This window comes from Manacus candei, unplaced genomic scaffold, assembly GCF_025592945.1.
Source record: "Manacus candei isolate 608988 ecotype Guabito, Panama unplaced genomic scaffold, ASM2559294v1 h1tg000049l, whole genome shotgun sequence".
Classification (NCBI taxonomy): Eukaryota; Metazoa; Chordata; class Aves; order Passeriformes; family Pipridae; genus Manacus; species Manacus candei.
Genome location: NW_026138097.1, coordinates 32,154,887 through 32,177,923, shown reverse-complemented (window position 1 = coordinate 32,177,923; position 23,037 = coordinate 32,154,887). Strand labels below are relative to the sequence as shown.

The 23,037-nt window shown below is 38.7% G+C and overlaps 1 protein-coding gene across 1 annotated transcript; it reads right to left on the bottom strand.

Moving 5' to 3' along the window:
• Window positions 1–1,036: 1,036 nt before the first annotated feature.
• On the bottom strand, window positions 1,037–21,866 carry SPATA48 (spermatogenesis associated 48). Its single transcript, XM_051798955.1, is given in 7 exon segments — window positions 1,037–1,160; window positions 4,423–4,530; window positions 15,060–15,167; window positions 18,821–18,866; window positions 18,869–19,162; window positions 19,165–19,217; window positions 21,391–21,866. Coding segments are annotated over 7 exon segments (1,209 nt in total).
• Window positions 21,867–23,037: the final 1,171 nt, after the last annotated feature.

The window sequence follows — 23,037 nt, the reverse complement described above, 5'->3', positions numbered from 1 at the left end:
TATTTCCAGTGAGTCTTCAGTCTGCTCTTGAAAAGGCGTTTCGCCGTTGGTGCACTTTATAATCCTTCACAGAAAGCTCTTCAGTGGCTATGGGAAAGCTATTTCTTACAAAGTTGTTACACACATATCTACCTCAAAAACCTGGAGAAGCTGTACTGGAGAAAAGCAAGCAGGAGAGGTAGCAGAGCAGAAATATAGATTACTTGGATAATACCAGAGACATCAGGACAGAAACTTCTGAGGAAGCTCAGAAGCAAGGCTGTCCGAATTAGAATAAACTATTTGGACTATTTTGGCTCCTGGAGCAAAGTAGAACTTCCTGACCTATAAATTTGCATCTGATCTTCTCTTTCTCAGGGATGCTCCTTCCTCATGTTATGTACACCAATATCAGAAAATAAAACAGTGCCAAGACAATTGCTTAAGCACTGGTCCTTCATCTTCCCTATTTAACTGTTTTCAGATTAAGCATAAAAGAATTTAACCATGGATGCAAGGCACACAGTCTTAATTAGCCTCCAAACCAGAGAACATAACCTGGCTCTTTTCATTCACTACAACACACAAAGCCAGTACAGGCAAAGGTTAAAATCTCACTCTGTGACATTTAATCATCTTTGCAAGGCACACTTAGGACAGCTGATGAGAAGGTTTGCTGATCTGTAATGACTTCATAGTTAATAATACATTCACATATGTGTGTCCACATGTGCGTGTGTGTACACAAAATGTTTATGTCAATGGATGGAACAGCTATGGCATTATTTTCAACCATATTCAAAAAGGCAATCCAGTACAGAGGACCAGCTTCAAGCCTTTGACTTACGACTCATGTTTTTAATATGGTTTTATCTGTCTATGTTAGTAAGTCATAAATATGAGAATAATGCACTAAGAATAACCACAAACACTCACTTCTATGTTATTTCATTTTTGTTCCGTATTTAAAATGTCCACACATCTTCACACATTTCCCTCCTTCCCACTGTCGGTCACTGAGGCTCTCAGTTACCCAGGTGAAAAGGACTGACACATTCTAAATTGTAAAGGTTTCTTGTTCTGCCTTGTTGAAAGAATTCTGAGGACCAACTGGAGCAAACATTTGAGAAAAAAGTCCTTGGTGCTTATACTGAGACAAGCCTCCATGTTTTGCTATGTATCTTCAGTCACAAAAAAACAGGGAAAAAAAGACTTCTAAAGCGTGTCTCCATGTTACTAAACATTCTCTCTTTTCCCCTCTCACTGCTTTCTTCATAAACCCTTATGTCCATTGGTCTCAGAGAATTAACAATTTGTAATATTCCATAGTGTTAGAATCAGCCATCTTAAGAACAGTGGTGGTAAATCTTCCTAAAAGTTTTAAATTTTCCTTTCTGGATATATGGAAGAAGCTGTGAGAGCAGCTGTAACAGAGTGTGTTCTGCCTCTCACTTCTTTTCAGCACTTCTTGAAAACACACACACACACACGCACACACACAGATACACACAGTTGTCTCACAACTAACCTGCACAGTATCTACGCAGGACTGCCATGAGCATGCTGAATGCTTTCAAGCACAGAAGCACATCATCCAGTGATGCCTGGAGATCATGATGCAGATTTGACTTTCAAGCCTTCTAAAGATACTTTTTTGGGCATCATTGCATGCCTGCTTTAAATGCCCAGTTCTCATAGTCAACACAGAACTGACCACAGAGTTTTATGTTCATTCACTCTCCCCCTCAAAAATTTCTTTTTTACCTAAAGATACCTTTTGAAATCTTCAATGCTACTTGCTGAAAGGGCACAACCTTTCTCTCAAAAATCAAATTAAATCTAGCACTATCTTACATTAACCAATGAGTGAAGCCAATGAGTTTCCATACAACTTGAGGTGCAATTGGATTTGTATTTCTGTGAACCACTGGTCGGTCCTTTTAAACACAAAACAAAAAAACATATAAAACATTCCTTCCTATGCAAAAGCTAAACAAACCTGCCAGAATTTAATTGCACAAAAGGATTTTGAAGCCTAATTTTCTGACTTCACCTTGGGATTACCTGGATATAAAAATGCAATAAAAATATATCAATAAAGCGTGACATATAAAAATGCTATTCATGTTCAAAGATGAAAAAATCATATTTCTACCGTTTCATATCCTATACAGTCTTGTTGACTTCCAAATGCTTCACACCGTTGTGCACGATTTTACCCCACATACTGTAGGAGCACCATGCAGTAGAAACACAGTGCAGAAGTGGTTGCATGCTGCCTGCTGTATCTGATATTGCTGATACTTCTGACAGGAACATTTATTAGACCATGTTAGCAGCAGACAAGAGATTCCCTCTGATACTCGTAACTGTCTTCAGCAGACTGACCATATGTTGTAGACATGTCGAATAAAGCAGCTATAAAATATCCGCCACATGCAATCACTTGCTACTTTCTGAGAAGTTATTACAATCATGGCTTAAGAATGATCAAAGAAAGAAAAAAAGGGGCCATCATTTTAAAAACAGTTAGAATGAGACCATGTCCTACATGAAAAGCACATGGAGGTGAAGTGGGGTAGTCTGACTCCAAATTCCAGGAGTAATCTCCCTTCTCTTCACCTCTCCACTACAGTCTATCTTGACCTGGGATTACTGAAATCAGTAGGATTTTTTATAATTTATTTTACAAAGGGAAAGAATCAAATGTTAAGCTTCTCTCTTTTATGGGCATCACTAACTAATGTTGAGGGGAGATTCTCAGCATCCCTCATAGGTTTACATAGCAGTTTCATAGAGGACTAGAACCTTCCATATTAACTCAGTGATTTTTAACACTAATTTACTCCACAAGTAGGACCAGAGAAAGTAAAATAGATCTGTTAAAATTTTGCAACCAGGGATACTGCCTACTCAGGGGAATGTACAATACAGCTCAGGAAGAGGGTGGTAAAAGCTGCTCTACAACCTCTGGATATGAAAGTCGGGAGATTCTGTCCTGCTTGTGGAAAGTATTCATTAGCACAGAACAAGAACCCTGTTCTTGATATCTGTTAAAAATGAAGAAAATTCATCCTTTATTAATTACACCCACAGTAACATCTGTGTAAAGTAAAAGGAAGTAACTGATGTGTTTTCCTTAGATCACAGTGGCACCTGTCTTTTTGCTTTTGAAATCTGGTACCTATCTGAAGTCTGTCAATAATCTTTGCTAAGATGCCTTTGCCTTTTTATTTGCCTGTGACATTTACAAGCAAATTAGTGTTGAATCAGGCTGATATGAGTACAGCTTTCTTAGCCTACAGAGACTCAGGACTTAGTCGCATCTTTTCATTCCCTGTCAACAACCCTTGACTACAGATGACTGCCTATTTTCCAAGTTTAATCACAAGAGAAAAAGAGCAGAGGTGACCTGGATGGGCATGGAGGGCAGTAAAATGGAAATCAGTGCATCCATCACAATGATGAAACACTTGACAAGGTGAATTTTTTAAAAGCCATGAAGCTCCCTAAATCTCCTCAAGACTTTTCTGGATACTTTTCACTGGCAGTGCTGAAAAAGAGTGTGATGTGTTGTGAACAGAATCCTAAGGCCAATGAAACAGTTTATTAGAAGATAAATTTCTCAGGAAAACGTGGAAACTTGGGATAGTGTCGCCATATCCTAGATCATTACAGATAACAAGAAAACACAGTATAAGCACAAATCATAAAGGAGAGAGGAAAAACAAATAGTTACTAAGTTGTTCCAAAGCTATTGGAAGAAAGGCTAGGTTGGTCCTCTGGCAGTGTCAGAAGCTCTTTGTATTAACAACAGGAAATGAATTTTTCAGTTGTTCTGACGTGTCCAGGTCTTTTGAAACCAACATCTAAGTATTTATACTAGCTCATAGTTTTAAAAAGCCTTGTACAGAAGAGCAAGAGAGAATAAATATTACTAATTGACTTCATGAGGCAGCCATAGTAGTCATGGGGAGCTGCAATGATTTTGTAGTCACAGGGTCCTGGGCTGCATCAGTGTGGTGGCATGGCACGATTTTGCCTCTCACTGCCCTTTAAGTAAAACCACTGATTTTTAACAACTATTTTTGTATACAAAATACCCATTTCATAAGTCTGCCAACACCAGTTTAGAAACTTCACAGTTTTCTTTTGGGACTTGGACATTCACTACCCTCTTCGAAAACACAGAGATTAGTTATATATAAAACCAAAAAAGTCACCTTCCTAATGCATACTTATGATCCAGAAAAATTCTAAAACTTCAAAAGGATTTCAGATTAGCATCACAATAATATGGTGGGATCCAATTCCAACTGTTCTGTATTTTTTAAACCAATAGAATATCATACTTAACATTTAATTGTTCTTTAACTAAATAAATACAATTATGATTTTCCTGTAATCTTTTTGAACAAGCTGAGAAATATACCTCATACCTACCCATGCATTCGTGCAATTACTGATGGGGTTGTTGATGGAAGATTAGAATTTCCCGGGTGAGTTGCTGATCAATGAACCTTGCCAGTGTATCCAGGGATAGTTGGAGTGCTAAAGGAAACAGTTAAAGGGGGGTGGGGTGGAGAAAGGGTAAATTAAATGACTAGAGGCTTGAAATATAACTTATGGGTCAGTTCTAAAATGGTTAGTGTTTATCAAAGATGGATAGGGTAAAACCTCTCCATAATATAATCCTTAGTCCTTAGAATGTATCAACTGGCATAGCTTCTTTAAGGTCAGGGAAACGGCTTTACGATGATCTAGCTGAAAATCTCTGGTTAGACATGGTGAAAGTGATTTCTTTAGAGACTTTTTTTTTTCCAATTAGTTTAGGTTTAATATCTGTATGATATTCATGATCACAAGCAACATTCAATCATAAATAAGAAATGGAGTCACAGGGTTTGCAGAGACCACAAAAAGTAAGAAAATATACTTTAAAAATGTAATACAGATTTAGCTCATATTTAGTTTCCACCTTCAGTATGGAATTTAGATAGCAGGCTTTATGCCAACAGGTGTGATTTCTCATAAGCTAAACCACAAATGGTTTTCCAAATTATTCTACAGTTCTCTAAATTTCCCCTAGAATTTATTAAGATGTAATATTAACAACACTGCTAAGACATATCTACTTAAATTCTAGTTCGAGTGCACCAGTGGACTGAGACAGTAAGTGTCACATCTTGGAAAACTAAAACCTTTTGTTAATTCTAATGCTAAGTTTTAGTGTGAAAATAAAAAGCAGAGTTCCTTAAAGAGATGGAGTAAAAAAATTCTACTTATCTGAGGTAGCATAACAGAAAATTTTGATAACAACTACTGCAAGATGAAGTGAAGATGGACAAAATTAAAAAAAAAATGAATTCAGACAAATAATCCATGAATATTAGAAATAAAAAAATATAAATTCCCAATATGGTACTTTTTTTGCAGCTCAAAGTTATTCAGAGAGTATCATCAATATTGTTCTATACTGACAGCTAAAGATAGGACACTGTTGAAGTATACAGACACAGATTGCCCATACACATGGAGATAAAGGCTCATGACAGGTTGTTGCATCCACTGAATCGACTAAATATTTGGCATTATACACCTTGTCTCCATTAGTCCCTTGTGGGTCTTCACACTGTATAAATGATAACAGTGCATCCTTTAAAATAATTTCTGAGGTATTTTTTTAGTTCCCCTGTACTCTGGGTAAAAATAAACAGTTCCTTTGATTATAAAGTGCTATTAGTTTCATACAGTTGATCAGCTACTTCTCTGCAACTAAGTTCAGCATAGGATGCAAAAATGGGCATGTGAGTGATGCGGTTTATCAGACTTTGTGTATCTTTGACTTGAGTACTAGGAAACTTGGCTCTGAAATTCCTCCCCAGAATAGCAGAGGTAGTGACAAAATGCTGTATCTACTAACCAGGATTATAACAAAGGACTGTGGGTGAACTATATTTGTCATGGGAGCATTGGGGGTATATGTTGTAGTCTTTGTAACCATAGTTAGCAAAAGCACCATCTAGGTCTTTGTCTTATTTTGGAGTAGCCTTGCACTAACCCATACATTCATACACTGCTACGCTCCCTGGGCCATCCATGCTCCAGTATACGACCCTCCAGAGAAGATGGCTTTGTAGAATCAGTACAGAAGTTCTGCAGTACTTGGTGAGTTGTTGCCTATAGGGAATCACCAATTATTTGGCTGAGCACCTAACAAATCTACTGTCTGTCTTGACAGCAGCCACACAGGCACAACAAGTAGGCTTCAAAATCTAGTGCAATAGTAGAACATATTTTCAGAATTGGCCAAAATTACTTGCATCCAAGTTTGCTTTTTCGTGTCAAAGCAGACAATTGTTATAGGTTATGTGCAGATTAGGTGACTCTGTAGGAAATTTATTCTGCATATCAGGATCCCACCAAGGGACACAATGGATACTGGGTGGCTGTGAGTATAAGCACGTGCATCCATCCAAACCTGAAAACATACCTGATACCACCTTGAAGGAATCAGTCAGACTCTGAAAACAGTTTTTTTACCCTGGTGATGGGATACATCCCAAGATACATCTCTCCCATGGCCTGGAATCCCACTGACTTCCTTGAAATTGTGTGGATGTCACATAGAAGAGAAGCAAATCACAACAAGAAGCCCCATGTTAACTTGCAATATTTTATAAGCCTATTTGAAGTTAACAAACGTAATAACTGTACAACTGTGGAGATATTAGAAAACACTGTGAGGCATCTGCTTGATAAAAACTTCTCACCTTTAAAACTTGCAAAAATAGAAGAGAAGACAAAAGCATCAGAAATGTCCAAACGACCCAAAAGTCAGTCTGAGAGATGATACAAGATGAAGATTTGTTGTAGACTGTCTGTTAGAAGCAGTTGACAGAAGTTGGTACATTGATAACACATGGGATGGATGTAGATCTAAAAGAGAAGAGAGGTGGGCATGGAGAAGACAAAAGTACCAGGAAAGTAAGTAAGCTTACACTAAAGTAAAGCAGCTGCTCTCCTGGGAACATGCAAAGAAGATGCAAAAATGTGCTGCGGTTATGTAGGTGACAAGGTAGAAGAAACTGAGGTTCAAAAAATACTCCCCTGGGTTTTTGTTTTTTTCGATCATGCTGTCTAGTTCTTGTGTGCTTTCTCTGATGAACTGCTAAACCATATTGCTGTTGCTAAAGAAAACAACTAAGTGCCAAGCTACCACTGGGCAAGACATAAAACTCCTCTGTGGTTATGCTGTCGTCATCAAGCTTTCTTTCTCTAACCATGACATCTCTCTTGTTCATGCACTTCCTTGTTATCGTCCTAGCAGCTCTTAGTCCTGACAGTGAGAAACATATAGTGTTGACAGTTGAATCTGTGTAAGCACTAAGATTTTCAATTGGACTGTAGTGATTCTGAGTGCTTCTGCTTTGGTGTGCCTCTGTTTTGTATGCCCATAGAGTCATAGAATCACAAAGAGCTGAAAAGACCTCTAAGGTCACCGAGCCCAATTGTTAACCCAACACTGCCAAGTCAACACCAAACCATGTCCCTCAGTGCCACATTTACACGTTCTTCAAATATGTCCTGGGATGGTGACTCAGCCAGCCTGTTCCAGCGCTTGACAACCCTTCCCATGTAGAATTTTTTCCTAATATACGATCTAAATCTCCTCTGGTGCAACTTGAGACCATTTTCTCTTGTCCTATTGTTTTTTACCTGGTAGAAGGGACCGAGCCCAACTGCCCCTCATCTGGTTTTCAGGCAGCCAGATAAGATCCTCCCTGAACCTCATTTTCTCCAGGCTAAACAACCCCAACTCAGCTCCCTTTAGCTGTTCCTCAAAAGACTTGTGCTCCAGACCCTTCAGCAGCTCCATTGCCCTTCTCTGGACATACTCCAGCACCTCAGCGCTGCTTCTTGGAGTGAGGGTCCAAATCTTGAACACAGGATTTGAGGTCCAGCCTAACCATCTTGGGATGTCTTTGAAGACTTTTATTTCCTGGTAATGTTCAGGAAAAGCAGTGTGAACTTAATTTAATTGGCCCTCCATACTGATATTTGTGTTGGGAAAGACTATACCTAAGAATATTTGTAAAGTCAAAGTGCTTCATGCAGAGAACGGGACTGACAGGAATTTTGAGCAGTACATTATGAGTTGCATTTCATATCCTTCTCCCTCAGCCATCAACACAGGATAGGGAATGGGTACTTATAAACGGATTTGGGGTTTCTAAAAGAATAAAACCATCAAAATGGCAACTCCCTAGAAAAATTTTGAATCTTGTTGACCTGATTTTGTTTCTACAATTTCAAACTCTTTTATTCTGCTTTCAACTTTTTCAGCCCCCCATTTTTAGTATGGGATAATAATTTTCAGAAACAGTAAAGCATTTCAAGCCAGCAATAAAATCTCATTTGAAAACTGCCAGAGTAGGATATGTCAGCACACCCCTGCGCCCTGCCTCAAGCTCACTAATGAGTCAAACTGGAATACAACTAAAAAGGCGTCCATGCTGGACAAGCTATCATTTTCTGAAGAAAAGATACATTGTGAGAAAGCTCTTAGGCAACCCATCTAAATGACTGTGCAAGGTGCAAGGCACCACAGGGTCCTCTTCCCAGCTAATTGTGCCTGTGAGGTTTTTATGATAACTTGAAATTATAAGGGATGCATGCACACAGTCAATTGGAAAATGACTACACTGAAGAAATATGACCAAAGTCACTACAGATATACTGATGTGATAGTAGCATTTTGCTCAATGTGCTTGACAAACCATGATTAAAGGGGAGTGCAAGAACTGCAGGACTTGAAACACTTACGACTTTATCTTCTTAGAAACCGTATGTATTAAGTTCCCATTTCAATCAAATGCTTTTGGTCAGATCCCATCCTCTCTCTGACACAGACAATCCCTGTGGGCCTGAACAGGTCACTTCAGCCTCATCTGTTGATATCTTTCAAAAACCAGTATTGTAACCTATTTACCAGTGTTCTGGCAATGCATTAGTTGATGTTTCAAAGGTGCTGCCAAGTAATTAACACTTAGTGAGAATGCACATGCATTGTGTAAGCACTGCCCTCTACTGTGGATTATGAGAGCTGAGGAATTACGAGTACCAAGTTTTAAAAAGCTAATGACTGCCAGATTTTTTTACTTAATTGTGGAGACAAAGGCTTTTAATCTAGAACAAGAAAACATAATCACTGTCCTGCTTTTGTCAAATTTCAAGAAGCAGGTTCCAATAAGTACCACAGTGAAAGCCCCGAAGTTGTTGTGCTATAGTATAAAAGACATACGAAAGAGGAAAGCACAACTCAGACATAACACTTGATTGATATGAACCATTGCTGCACATGCTGGAATGCACTAAGTGTGCTACACTATTACTGCAACAAGTACAGCCAGCTCACTAAAGGTGTAAGTGAGCTCTAACCATACCAAGGAGAGGAATTATTTACGCCTAACATACCAGAGCCCTGCCCATGAATACTACAGAGGAAATCCCCATCACCAGCGTGGGAGGATTTTTTTCCATTGACCCTTAAAACACCTGCAGAACTAAAATACCACATAGAGCATAACCTTGTTTCAGCAGCTGCTTGGAGAAGAGGTCAACAAAGAAAAAAAGCTGGTGGCTAGGAGTGGAGGGGAATTATACAAAATTATATATATATATATGTATATATATATATAAAGATTTTAAAGTAAAAAATATTTTAAAGTAAAAAAGAACAGTAGATGATTATGTTGGAAATACATATGAGGCAGCAAAAGCACTTTCTCTACGATTTGCAAAATTATTAAGTTCAAAATACATTTCTAAATACGAAAGAGAATTTTTCAAAGTAGTCGTTAGTAACAAGAAAATTAATTGGGTCATTACTTATTTTCACTTTTTAATAACACGGAACCTCTCAAAAGTGCCCAAAGGATTTATCAGTCAGTCTTCCTGGAAGTCACTGTAGCTGTGATGCAAAGTTTCCTCCCCTGTATAACTTGCCCAAGGGAGATGAAAATACAGTGTTTGTCCAGAATTTGGACTGTCCTGCTCTTCCTTGATACACATTTGGGTTGGAGCGGCAGCTACACGCAGGAGATCAGACTGTGGTGTTTGTGGCCAGGTTTTCACAGGAGCTTAGCGATCAACGTGCACTCTTTCAGAATTCTGGTTTTCATGTGTGGTTGCTGAGCTATTTTTGAAAGCCTGTCTGCCTGCACGAAACATACTTGTTAGCACTCAGTTGCTTATCTACCTAGTATATGGTTAGTTATGTGACATACAAAACCAAATGCAGTATTCATCTTCCACAATTAAATAAATATTATAAGTAAATACTTAATAATCAAACCAGTAAGAAACAAAATAAAAATAACCAAGGAAAACAGACACAATCAATTCAGAGTTTAAAATCTTGTAAAAGAAATCACAGAGGTTGCAGTTTTGCAAAATATATGAACAGATACTCAATCCTGTCCCTGTTCAGGAAATCATGCTAAGCAGGTACCTTTAACTCACTGATTCCAATCAAATTTACACTTCATGAGTTTGAAAGACAAGAAAGCAAATATAAGGGAGGTTAAAGTTGGCAGACAAGTAGAGAAAGTAGGAAAAAACAAACAAGAAAAAGAAAACGTGCAAAATATCAGTAAATTTCAAAATACAGCAAAAGACATTTGAGCCACTGGACAGTTGTTGTTTAGTAAATGTAAAAAAAGCAACATATGATGAAAATACAAAAAAGCGTCAATGCATTCAGTTTGGAAGCTCATTATTTAGTGGCATAAAAAGATGAGATTCAAGCCTGCAACACCCGTGCTCTGAAAATGTAGTCCACTCAATGAAAACTCTGTAAAATGAGATCATACTCTTAAAAGTCTAAAAGTGTAATCTCAAAAGTGTAAAAGTGATTACACTCTTTACAATGAGATTGTAAGTTTTAGAAAAGATTTTTGGAGATCTGTTGGTGAAAAAGGACTGCATCAGAAAGAGATTTTCAGAGTGCTCTTTCACAACAACTTCCTAATTTTTTGACTGCCTCTTTACAAAAACCCTGATTTCTGTGTTACCCTTGGCAAAGAAATGACAGAAGATTCCAGCTTTTAGGCATACATTGCAACATAACCAAGGATGAAAGAGAGGAACATGTTAATTTTAAAACAAATCCAAGAGTGCATATACAAAACATGGATATTAAGAAAGATGCTACATTCCAGGGCTGGAACAGACTTCAAGAGATTATGTCACTAATGCCTTTCCCCTAAGACAGGTTTTAATGTAAGCCTGGAAGAGAATGAGAAGAACTGAATTATGATCCAGGATTTTCGGTCAAGTGCAAAGATGAAGCATCTGACCTGAAAAGCCACAGCTCACTTAGGGAAATTCCCACTGATCATCCTAGACTGCTACCACTTCACAAACATAATTGTAATTAATAAATTCAGATTCATAAATTAAGCACTTCTAGATGAATCACAACACCTATTAAATGGCTTTTTATGCATGCTGAAGGCTATCACAGCTATTTCCATGTCTGAGAAAAACTGGTTAAAACATGACTAAGATTCCCAAGTCTTCACTTACATCTCAGTCTAACTTTTAAGAACTATGGCCATAATTTTGTGCTAATTAATATTATTTAAAACCAAGTTTCAGCAAAGCGCCATTTCAAAAGCTTCAAGATTGGAGTTCAGTTAAAAAACAGCAGAGACTTCGGTTCAAGTTATTTGAATTCTCATTCCTAACTGTGCTACAGATTCCGAATGGGATTTTGTAAACCAATTTATCACACTGCACCTGGATTTCCATCTGTAAAACTTCCAAATTGCATGGTAAAGGACTTCAAAATATTATCTAGAGTGCTGGATATATGCACAGCAGCTCTTCACAACATTATTGTGAAGATCTTATATTAGGTGCTTTTAGGCTGATCTACAGTACAAGTCAAGACTTCTATCTTTTTTCTAATTCCTTAAGAAAAAAGAAGAAAAACAGAAGATGGTTTCCTGTTCTGCCAAAAGGAAGAGAGGGTGGGTGCAAGGCTAACATACAAAACATGCCCAGGTTCACCACTCTTCCTGTTTGTCTCTGCAGTTACATGACAGATGACTCTTAGCTACTTGCAGCTTTGCTAATAATTTGAATGTTGGCAACCACTTTCTTGCATGGTCTGGGGAAGAATAGTGTCTCACTCCGGAGTAATGCCTGAGCACCAATACTGCTGCCCGAGGGCTACAGGCAGGAAGTGCAGCTGTTGGTCCATGAGAGTGAAAGTGACTTATCTACAAAGAGGTTTTTATACTTTACATTTACAAACCATATTTAGGCTTCTAAATTCAAAACATAAACCTAACTTTTCAAGGATTTTGGTAGGAGTTTAGCAGCCTTATATTTTTTCACCTCCTTCCAGAACTACTGACAAACACACAAAGTGGGAAAAACAAATTATAGGTAACAGTTTTATGCCTTCTGATTTTCTTCTTTCTTTTGCTCAGAATCATAGCAAGCTTGATGTCTGAAAGTCATAGACAGGGAACAAATATGAAACACTTGATAGAATTTTCCAGGTGGAATTGAGTTTTTTCACAGCTTTGACATGTTAGAATCTTTTAACTCTCAGAGATCTTGCTGGTTGCCAGAAATCAATGAAACCTATAGCCTCATTCACTAAAAACCAGAAAAATGAGATGTAGCATACGAGAGAAGGTAATACAGAACCAGTTGCTTGAATCCACCACAGTACCATATGCTGCAAATAGTTCCAGACAGGATGTCTGCCGGCAGCAGAGTGTACACATCAGCTTCTTTTCTTCAAAGCTCCACAGCAACAGCAATACAACGTAGCAGAACTAAGGGTTAGCAGCTCTGTAATTTCACTACAACTCAGACCTCTGTTCAGCACTGTGTTGTATTCTCTATGTGCTCTACTTTTAAAGCACATTCATTTCTGCGTAATCATTTTATACAATTTTATGTTTTAATTCAAGCAGAAAAATTAGATGCAGGTTATGAGAAACCAGATGACTTGTGCAGAAGGTGAAATAAAACTATTGGAATGGGGCATTATGTCATAAAAGCTTGGCATTAATAGGCTTGGCTGCAGTAACATGGGGTCAAATTTGACCACCTTACAATGCTTAGCGCCTTACTTTGCCTGTGAACCTACTGCTGTAATAAGGCTGTCTGAAGAATGATGGACTGTTTCCCACGTGTGTGACAGCATTTGATGGATACACATTCACCTTGAATGCCATGTAAGAAATATAAATGAACAGATCTAAGGCAAAGTTCAGAAATTCCAGTTACTTACAAGGCAGCTCACAACAACAAGAAATATTTAGCACGTACTCTGACATAAGCAAATAAGAACCAGTACTGCATCTTCACAACAGAGAGGGCAATATTTTTACAGCTTTTGTCCCTCTGCTTTCCAAGTGAAATATCCCTTCTGTAGTTTCCTCACAACAGTGAATTGTGCAAGACCACTCCAAGGACACACAGAAGAGACTGATGCAAAGGAAAATTCTGATTAGGTAAACAGAAAGTCTCTTTCCTCTTTTGTTTTATTGTTTTTAGTTCTTACCATTAAGCTGCTACCTTTTTCATTTTGCTTACTCAAAAGTTTTTAAATTAATGCTTAATATCAGCTCAAGCTACTAAAGACAGGTTTAGGAAAGGCTTAAAGTGAAAACCTTCAAATTTTGAAGTTCATCATCTAGCTAAAAGTGTGGTGTTCCTAATAGCATTCAGGGAGCTTTTGCACACTCAAAGGCCATCTAGTGACTAAAGTTAAGAGTCATACACTTTTAACATGGCAATATTCAAGTCATACTACCCATCAAACAATGGCACAGGTATTTCTACGCAACAGACTTGTCCATTAATACTAAAGAACAGAAAGTATTCAAAGTATGAAAGTATGGCATAGTTTGAAAATAAACATAATTTTTTTGGAAGTAAGGACTCTATTCAGAATGGCATCAGCAGAAATTCCTGGTGCATACTACACCCAGAACCTTCTCTTCCATGTCCTACTCAGCTGAACCTTGAATGTAACACAAATCTACCTCCTGCTGCTGGGCATTCAAAGGAATGTCTGTGTTAGGTAGTCTCAGCATCACCAGGAATCACGAGCCAGGTGTTTTGGGGTATGATCCAGCAGATGTGCACAAGCTAGCTTCACATGGAACCTTTTTCAATTCAGAAAAATGGAAAGGTGCCTGCTGAATTCCTAAAATTTGGTTATGCAATTAGTCTAGCAAGATTAACAGCAGGAGAGATACTCTGATTTCCATCCCAGCCTAGGTCAGAGCCTACTGATCGTGAAGAGTTCATTATACCATGACAGTATATTGCACTGGTGTTACCACAGGCAGCTTTTACTTCCCAGGATGGGCACACCAGGGGTAGCTTTTGGTCTGATGATCAATTAATGTCAACTCCTTATGACCATTCTGTACAAGATGGATGGCAGGGTCACTTGGACCACAGAGCAATTCCTGGATGACAAAACCCCCCCCAAATCAACATTTCTGTTGAAAAGCATGAGTGTGGTCTTAGGAGCATAATTTCCCTGAAGCTATAACATTAATGTGATACAATAAATAATCAAGCCTTAATGTTCTAGGACAAATTCATACTTAATCAAAACAGGTTGCATTTCAGCTTACTGTGAGACAAGTAGATGGATAAAATCTGTTATGCCATCATCTCAGTAGACATCTCTCTGGTAATTTTGTATTAGCTTCCTTGAGTATTTTTATATATCTATTCTGGATGGTCCTTTAGATTTTTACAGACCTAAACTGACCACTTGAAGGAGTTACCACTGTAGGTCATTTACTACTGACTCAATTATTAAAAAGGACTCTCAAAGTTCAGCCCCGAATCTGAAATCCCGTGGTGCTTCTTGTGTTAACAGACTTCATTCAAGTTATTAAAAAGAATAAAGAGCGTTACCCCAAATTTTTCCATTCCTTTCATCAAGATCAGATTTTTAACTGTTTTTTCCCCCTTCTCCAAGTAGCAAGAACTCAAGAGGCAGTATCAAAATCATGCTAATAAACAAAACATGCTGTGCAGTGCTTGTACAGCGAGACTTTGAAGTTTGCACGTGGTTAAGTGGGATTAAGTCTACACTGGCATTGTCAACATCTTCAAAATATACTGCACCAGCACAGCCACTGTTCGGATAGAAAAGAAACCAAAAATATGTACATTATTCATAAGACAGATGGTGGAGGCAGCTGAACAATATACTTCATGCTCCAAAATTCTAATTATTTATTAAAATGGTCCATAAGAAAAAAAAACCCACAGAGGTGAACTGCCCAGTGTGCTTGGCATGTCCCAAGATGAAAACAATCATCTGCTGAACTTGCAGGACACAACAAATGACAGCTCTACTACATATGTGAAGGCAAAAAAAATGGAAATAAGATAGAAATGTGTCATCTATCTCCTTTTGGCTATGCTCATAATCAGATTGGGATATTCTTAAAAAGAGGAGATAACAGATTCTGATTTCCAGTTGACTGGTAAAAGGTTGGAGACACCCACAATCTAAGGAAACATCTACAACTCATTTCAGAAAATGCGAGAGGGACTGCTTGGGCTAATAAAATATGTAGAAAGTAGAAACAATCCAGGGACGTTGTACATATACAAAGGGATATGACAGGTTCAAGAGCTTCAGCTTACACTGTTAAAGACAAAATAGATCAATCACTTTTTTCTCACCAGACAGAACATTCTGATAGAATATTTATGCGGTCCTAAAAGATAGATCAAGGTTTTGCTCTTGGAATGATGCAGTGCTCATGTGAATTTGGTAAAATACTGTGGTAAATAATTAGGTTGGTATGTATGCTAAATGAACCAGTTCATCAGGGAGAATCTTACCTTTCAATCTCCTCAGATACTGGAACTTCAGTAAATTTCGTAAGCATGTTTTCTTTAAAAATGAACTGCTTCTCTTACTGTAATACTTCTCTCATTCAGTTCTTCATAACACAGGGCAACTTAACATCAGGTCTGAATTTCTCTCTTGGTCTCTCCCTGCAAGCGACTCTCACCGTCCATGTCTATATTTCTTTGAAAGAGTAAAATTCAAGAAACCATGAAAGGATTTTCTATCTACCTATAGCATTTTTCTTCCACCCTGCAGAGGTACCTGTCTCTCCCATTGTATGCCTGACTGTGCCCAGTAACACACATGTCCACTGGATTTGCCTGAGCAACTCAGCTGCCTCATGGCCTGGAAAGATAGGTGTGTTAGCTTCCAGCAGGGGCAAGAAGTCATCTCTGCTCCTTATCAGACTTGTCAAACAACCTGGTTCATTCTGCAATCCCCATTGCAAATTGGATATGGGGGCTTTGTCACCAGGTTCCCAGCTACAAATATACCTGCATAGTTAAATTCTGTGGTCCTCTCAAACACTGTAAAGAAAACTTTAGACCACAGAGAAAAGATTAGAAAATTCAGTTGTCATATGAGTGAGAGAAGGGGACTCTACAGGCAAACACTGTCAAGACCTTGTCTTCTAGCATTGAGCACATTCCCTATACTCAGAATACATGAAGGATAGTTCTTCAGCTGTCTCTTTCTCTGGCAGGTTATGATTCTCCAGTCTTAGAACGACCTTCATTGTCAGTTTCTTGCATTTGCTTTGCTGTTACAGAGTTTCCCTGAGTTTGCTTTTCTCAGCAGGTGCAAGTGCCTGCTAGGGAAGTTCAAAGTTGTTGACTGCCAAAGTCATAGCACTACATCTTCTCACAACAGAGAAGCTCCTGTCTGCTGCAGATGTTTTATAAACCGCAGCTCATCCGTATCAAAGACTGCTTCTGTCTCCTTTTTTTACATTCATCCTAGACACAGTGGAGAAAGTGACTGTAGAATTTGCTTGCAAAATGCCTGACTGATCTCTCTTTCAGCACAACTTCCCCAAACAACTTAGCTGTGGAATGGCTTGGGACTTACATCTAGAAAGATTAGCAACTTACATCACATGAAGTGCCTGCAGGTTGGTAGTTGGGCCCTGAATTATGTAGCTAAAATCTGGAATTCATTTATGCAGTCTCATTAAAAATAGTAGCTAAAAACTAATCTACTTTTTATATCTATATTTACTCATTTGTAGTTAATATCTCAGCATCACAGGAAAACCAGTAAATGCGTACTATGTTTGGAAGAACACTTACACAACTGTCCTTAAGAAATTTATACTGGACTATGCCTGTTTCAAGGTTTGTCCAAGGGTTAAATTTGACTTTTTCTGACAGTTTGAGTGGAGTCAGCATTTCACTCTAATAGTGAACTTTATAAAAAAAACAAAAGTCACCAGAAAGCCAACAGACAGTTTCTATCTGTTTTCTGGAACTACTCTCCATTTCAGACCACTTTCTTGGCTGTAACCTGGATTACTGACTTGATGACATCCAGTTTCAGATTTTGTCTGTGTTCATTTCAGATGTGTCCCTATCTGACAGAGTATATCTCTGTCTCGGTCTGCTTTTATCTGCATTGGAATACTTAATGGTCAGATAGAACTGCATATCTCAAATATTCTTTCCCCTTCACTTTTGCAGAAAAAAACAACTGAACAATTCTGACTGATGTCTGAGGTCTAATTTCATATGTTAATGAAGAATACAGTAACTGAGAAATAAGAGTGAAAATTACATGGGATGGGCAAGAAAAAAAAAAGACAAATCATGTAGCCTATTTTTTATTCTTTGTGGTTTCTTAGGTTCTTTAGGGTTCTGTTATATGACTGCAGAAAACATAATGAAATTTAAAATGCAAAGTTTGAAGACAGAAACAAGGAACCAAAACCACTGTCTGAATTTACGACACTTAGAGATTTTTTTGGTGACAGTAATACATATAAAGCATCTCTAACTGTGCAGTAAGTAACTGCACTACTGCATAATAAAATGGAACAAGGAGCTTATTTACATTTCTTTACCATGTTCTAAGAAATGTTTCCTCTCATCTATGAGCACATAGCATGAAACACCATAAAATTTTGTTCTAGCTGTAATGAGCATCTCTCTATGAAAATCACTGAAATTGACTTCAATTATATTGCTTATTGCTGATTATGTCTATCTTTAGAAGCCCTGGGCAGATATTTCTGCTTTCCACAATTTTTATAAGACAATTCTGAAACCATCAACCCAATTTTGCTTCATGTTATAAGTGGTAAATTTCCATTTTGATGCTGTAATCAATATGAAATGATCAGACTCAACCAGACTCAATGTGTAAGACATTGATATAAAATAAGAGAGTAATATGTACTTTGACTAACATGTGATGGCAGTCCTGAAGAACTTCTGTTCTCTGATCAGCTAGGCACTGGAATAGGTCTTTAAATGTGCTGCACTGCAAGTTGTCAGGAAATACAAAGAGACACAGAAATATCCAGGGGATTTCCCAACTCTGGATTGACTTATTATTTTGGTTTGTAGAAAAGTAGGTGCTCATTAGAACTATGGTATGTAGCTTCACAATTTACATAAATAGATTTTTAAAAAACATTAATTACCTTCAAAGATTTTTTTCTTTTTTAGCATTTGAATTCCCATTGGAATTTGCTGACTAGTACTTCTTTGCTACAGCAGGGACAATGAAACATATAAACACTACTGCAGTTTTTATATCCAGTTCAAATATCGAGGGCAAATATGTTTTATAAACTTGTTCCTTTAGGACCCTGGAGAATGGAGTTCAGAAACTCATTTTATTTATTTGTCAAGCATCACCAATTTCTTTGGTGTTTAAGAAATAAAAATAGTAATTTGCTTTACCTCTGAATCATGTCCTGACTCCCACTATCTGTTCTGGCTGGTTTCCTCCTGGAGGCCTCCTGTGGGGACCACTGGTGAGGTTTCATATCACTGTAGTCTACCAGGGATTCAATAGCTCTTCCAACACTGGGCTGCTGTTCAGCATCTGCTATTGGACTCACAGAACCTGAGCAGGGACCTATTAAGGGTATAACATCCTGGTGTGGGAATAAAGGGTAATTCACCCCTACAGGAGAGGTGAGTAGATAAAATTTAGGGAAAGAATTACTGTTTTTCTCTTCAAAGCTGGAAAAGCCATGATTGCTCTCAAGACCCCTCGCAACAGGCATGTACATCTTCCTTAACACCCTTGGATGCTGTTAGTGATCATCTTGTGAACTGGTTCAACAGGTAAGGCAGACTTTTCAAAGGCACTTGTTGGCCTTTCAGGTCCATCAGAAAATAGTCATTCTCTTCTATCATCCTTCTGTGGCAGTAAACTTAAAAGATGCAACTTGCCCCTGTTTCTTCAAGTTTCTGAAGTTCCAGCTAACAAATTGCTGTAAAACTAGAGGTCATTCTCCAGAATATCAGTGCATAGAAAAGCATGGCAGTCATTTAAGTACTGAATTCTTTCCTGAAAAGAGATTTATCAAGTATGGTACAAAAAGAACAGAGCCATTGAATGCACAGAATTTTTCTGTTTCTCGGTAATGATGGAAAACACCTCACAATGAAATGTCTCCTAGGGTGAAACATGGTTCATGAGTACCACTGTAACCCAGTCCTTCAAGGGACATACATAGCAACTTGCAATGGCACTAAAAATTACTGATTCATTTAGCAGAGACAAAATGAAGAAGTTTTCAATTTCACTGGCAATTACATGGTGTTTTCATTGAAGAATTTTAAAATAAACTATTCTGTTGCTATAGAAATCACAAACGAATTAAATTGAAACACAGATTTAACACAAAAAATGTATCAAATACAAGCACAGACAAATGCAAATCCATAAAACTTACAATTATTACTTGGAATAAGTAAAACACATTAACATCAGAGTTTTCCATGCAGCTCACTTACCTCCAGAGCTTTGCCAGTTGCTCTATCAGTAGACTAGTCCATTAATGTCTCAGCTCAGAATAAGCAGCACTCATTTCCTGATTCCAAGGTTGACAGTACGCATCTAGAACTCTAAACAAAAGCAGTCTGATTTATAAAGGTCCTCTCCGAATGAATTCAGTGCCAACTGCAAAGGTCTGGCTCTTCAGAAAAATCAAACTATGTTTATTTGGACAGCTTAATTCAGACTATGGGGTCCTTTATTTTATGGCCTTGTCAGGAGAAATTGGGGCAGAGAGTCTGATAATTCCTTCATTTATGTTAGTCTCACACAGATGTAATTTCTCTGAAATCCTAACTTGCTGCTGATTAATACAAAATTAGAAATAAGCCTAAAATTTATTACAGTACAGGTTTATAGTAATAAAAAGATGTGTTCTGTAATGCAGAATCATGGTGGGTCTTTTTTTTTGAGTAGTTTGTTGATGGAGCAGAATAAAGAAATAAATAAACACACCTTCCTTCTTTATCAAGGTTGGTTTCATATATAGATCACAAGAACTAAACTGTGTAAAAAGTGACAGCTGAGGATATTTTATTTGCCGTATGGGCAGTGTAAGGCTAAGCCAACACTCTGAAGACACAGAACTCCATCTGATACATCCTGCTTTCTATCACAGTTGTACATTCATCTGAGTGAAATGAAACTTTCAAAATTTGACTTCTGTCAGTAACAAGCCTTTAAAATGCCATACTGGTTTCTATATTTACTGATACTCTGTAATCTCCATACCAAATATAATCAATTTTACACTAGAAATTACATTCAGTGTTGCAGATTGACTTTTTCCTCCATACCTTCTTACCTCCTCCTGGAAAGCTTTAGAAAGAGATGACAGGAGAGGTAAAGACATGGGAACCAGGTAAAGCATAGGATGGAAGACATTGCAAGGATGACTCATTTTTTGTTGCATTCATTTTGTAGAGTGAAACGCAATTTAAACTTTACGTTAGATTTTGTTTACAGGGATTCTGTCCAGTTTATCCTGGGAAGTAAATTTGCCAAGGAAGGCTGAATTACTTCTGCTGTCAACATTCTGAAGTGATCTGTGCTTTTAAAGAAGCACATGGATGAACTGATCACGTGTCCGAGCTAGTCCTCTTTGCTAGATGTCTGCCTTTTACTTTGTTTTAGGATTTCTGTGGAGCAGTCTTTTTTCTTCTTTGACAAGAAACAGCTAGTTTCCCTCTCTGGCACAGTAACAACATACCAAATCTTTCAATAAAGTGACGTTTTCCTGTCAGACTTTATTTACTTCCCAGAAAATTCCTTGCGTCTCCCCCCCTCCTTCAAAAAACTACGCATTAAATACTTGTATGCCACAGGAACATGCAAGTGTCTTGGGATTCCAGACACTTCAATTGCTCTCTTGCAGCAGTGCAATGTAGATGGAGCAGCAGAGCTGTAGGTGCTCATAACAGTGACTGGATCAGTGAAGTTCTTTGGCTCTGCAGTGGCAACTTCCTTGGTTGCTTTTTTTTAGGAACAACTGCCAGGAGTAGAAGGCCAGTTCCTTATGTCTCTGGTCGGGTGCACTCCGCACTGCCACAGGCCTGGTTGTTTCAAAAGAGCTGCCCCTGGAGCGGTGATGGATTGGGATTAAGTAATTTATCTCAGTGACGGGATGATTTTGGATGGCGCTGCGGCGCCAGCAGCAGCAGATGTTTCCCTGGGGTTTGAGGATGTGAAAGCCTCCCCTCCCCTGCCTTCCCTTCCCCGCTTTCGCCAGAAATGCAGAGCTTGGCACTGCGGCTTGGAAAGCCCCACCGCCGCCTTCCCCACTGCAGATCCACGGCTGGGAACGATGCGCCCTGAAGGGCCTGGCGGGGCACGGGGCCTCTTCCCTCTCCTTGGGCTGCTCCTCCTCTTCCTGTATCGCCTTATCCTTCTGCTGCCCATCTTGCCCAGACAACCAACCCAGGTACCATCCTGGGTGATGCGGTGCCGGGCCAGGGGTTCGAACCATAGGCCGTCCCTTCCTGGCTGAGTCCAACCATTAACCCGGCACTGCTGAGCCCACCACTAACCCGTGGCCCTTCAGTGCCGCACCTACACGTGTTTTGAACACTTCGAGGGATAGTGACTCCACTATTTCCCTGACAGCCTGTTCCAACGCCTGACCAGCCTTTCAGTGAAGCCATTTTTCCTAATATCCAGTCTAAACCTCCCCTGGTGCAGCTTGAGGCCATTTCCTCTGGTCCTGTCACATGTTACTTAGGAGAACTCTCTTTGCAGCCTGGTAATTTTAAGGTTGTGTTGCTGTCTAAGACATGCTTTTTCATAACACAGGAGCTCTGCCCTTTAGTGTCCAGCTTTACCCCTGCGGGTTTAGTTTTACACCTGCCAGTGCTTTTCCCATGAACATTCACCATATTTACCAGCAGGATCAAACTTCCTTCCCACATATTTGGAGATTAATGCAGGAAAGCTAAAGAATGATCTAATTTGTCTAATTTGACCTTCCCCCTACCCCCCCCCCCAAAAAAAAAAAAAGAGCAGTCAGTGCTGTGGGGAGGGGTTTTTCTCCTCCCTATGTATCAAAGAACCTGTGTGACGAGGTGGGCATAACACCACAGGTGAGTTGCGTGGACGGTGAGTAGCTGGTAATGTTGGTATCCAGCTGAAGCAGCTGCATCACTTGGTCAAAGGCTCTGAGGTACAGAAATAGTTATGTGTTAGGATACCAAGACTGTACATTTCTGGTGTTCTAGTGCTGATTTTGTACCCACTGTGTGTATACTTGCAGCTGTCAGCAGCCACGGATGGGGAAATTCCATCATACAGCCTCCTGAGACTGGGAAGGGCCTGAAATGACAGTCTCTGCTTCCTACTGAGGTTTTGAAATTTGAACATGGTTAGTTGCTTAGGCTTTCTGATACTATTAAACTAGGTTATTTAATTTGTACATTAGTATGCATATGTGCCAGATTTTATTCTATGGCTTGGTTGTGATTGAGTTTCACCAATTCCTTTAGAAAGTCAAGGTCTTTTCCAGGAGCGAGATCAGAGGTGAAGTTCAAAGTTCTTCTACTCCCTAACAAAAAAGGGAAAACCATATGCAATATTTCAGCATATATTCCCTGAAATGTCATAATATTCTTCTGTATCTGATTTTAGTAGGCATAGTAGACATTGTC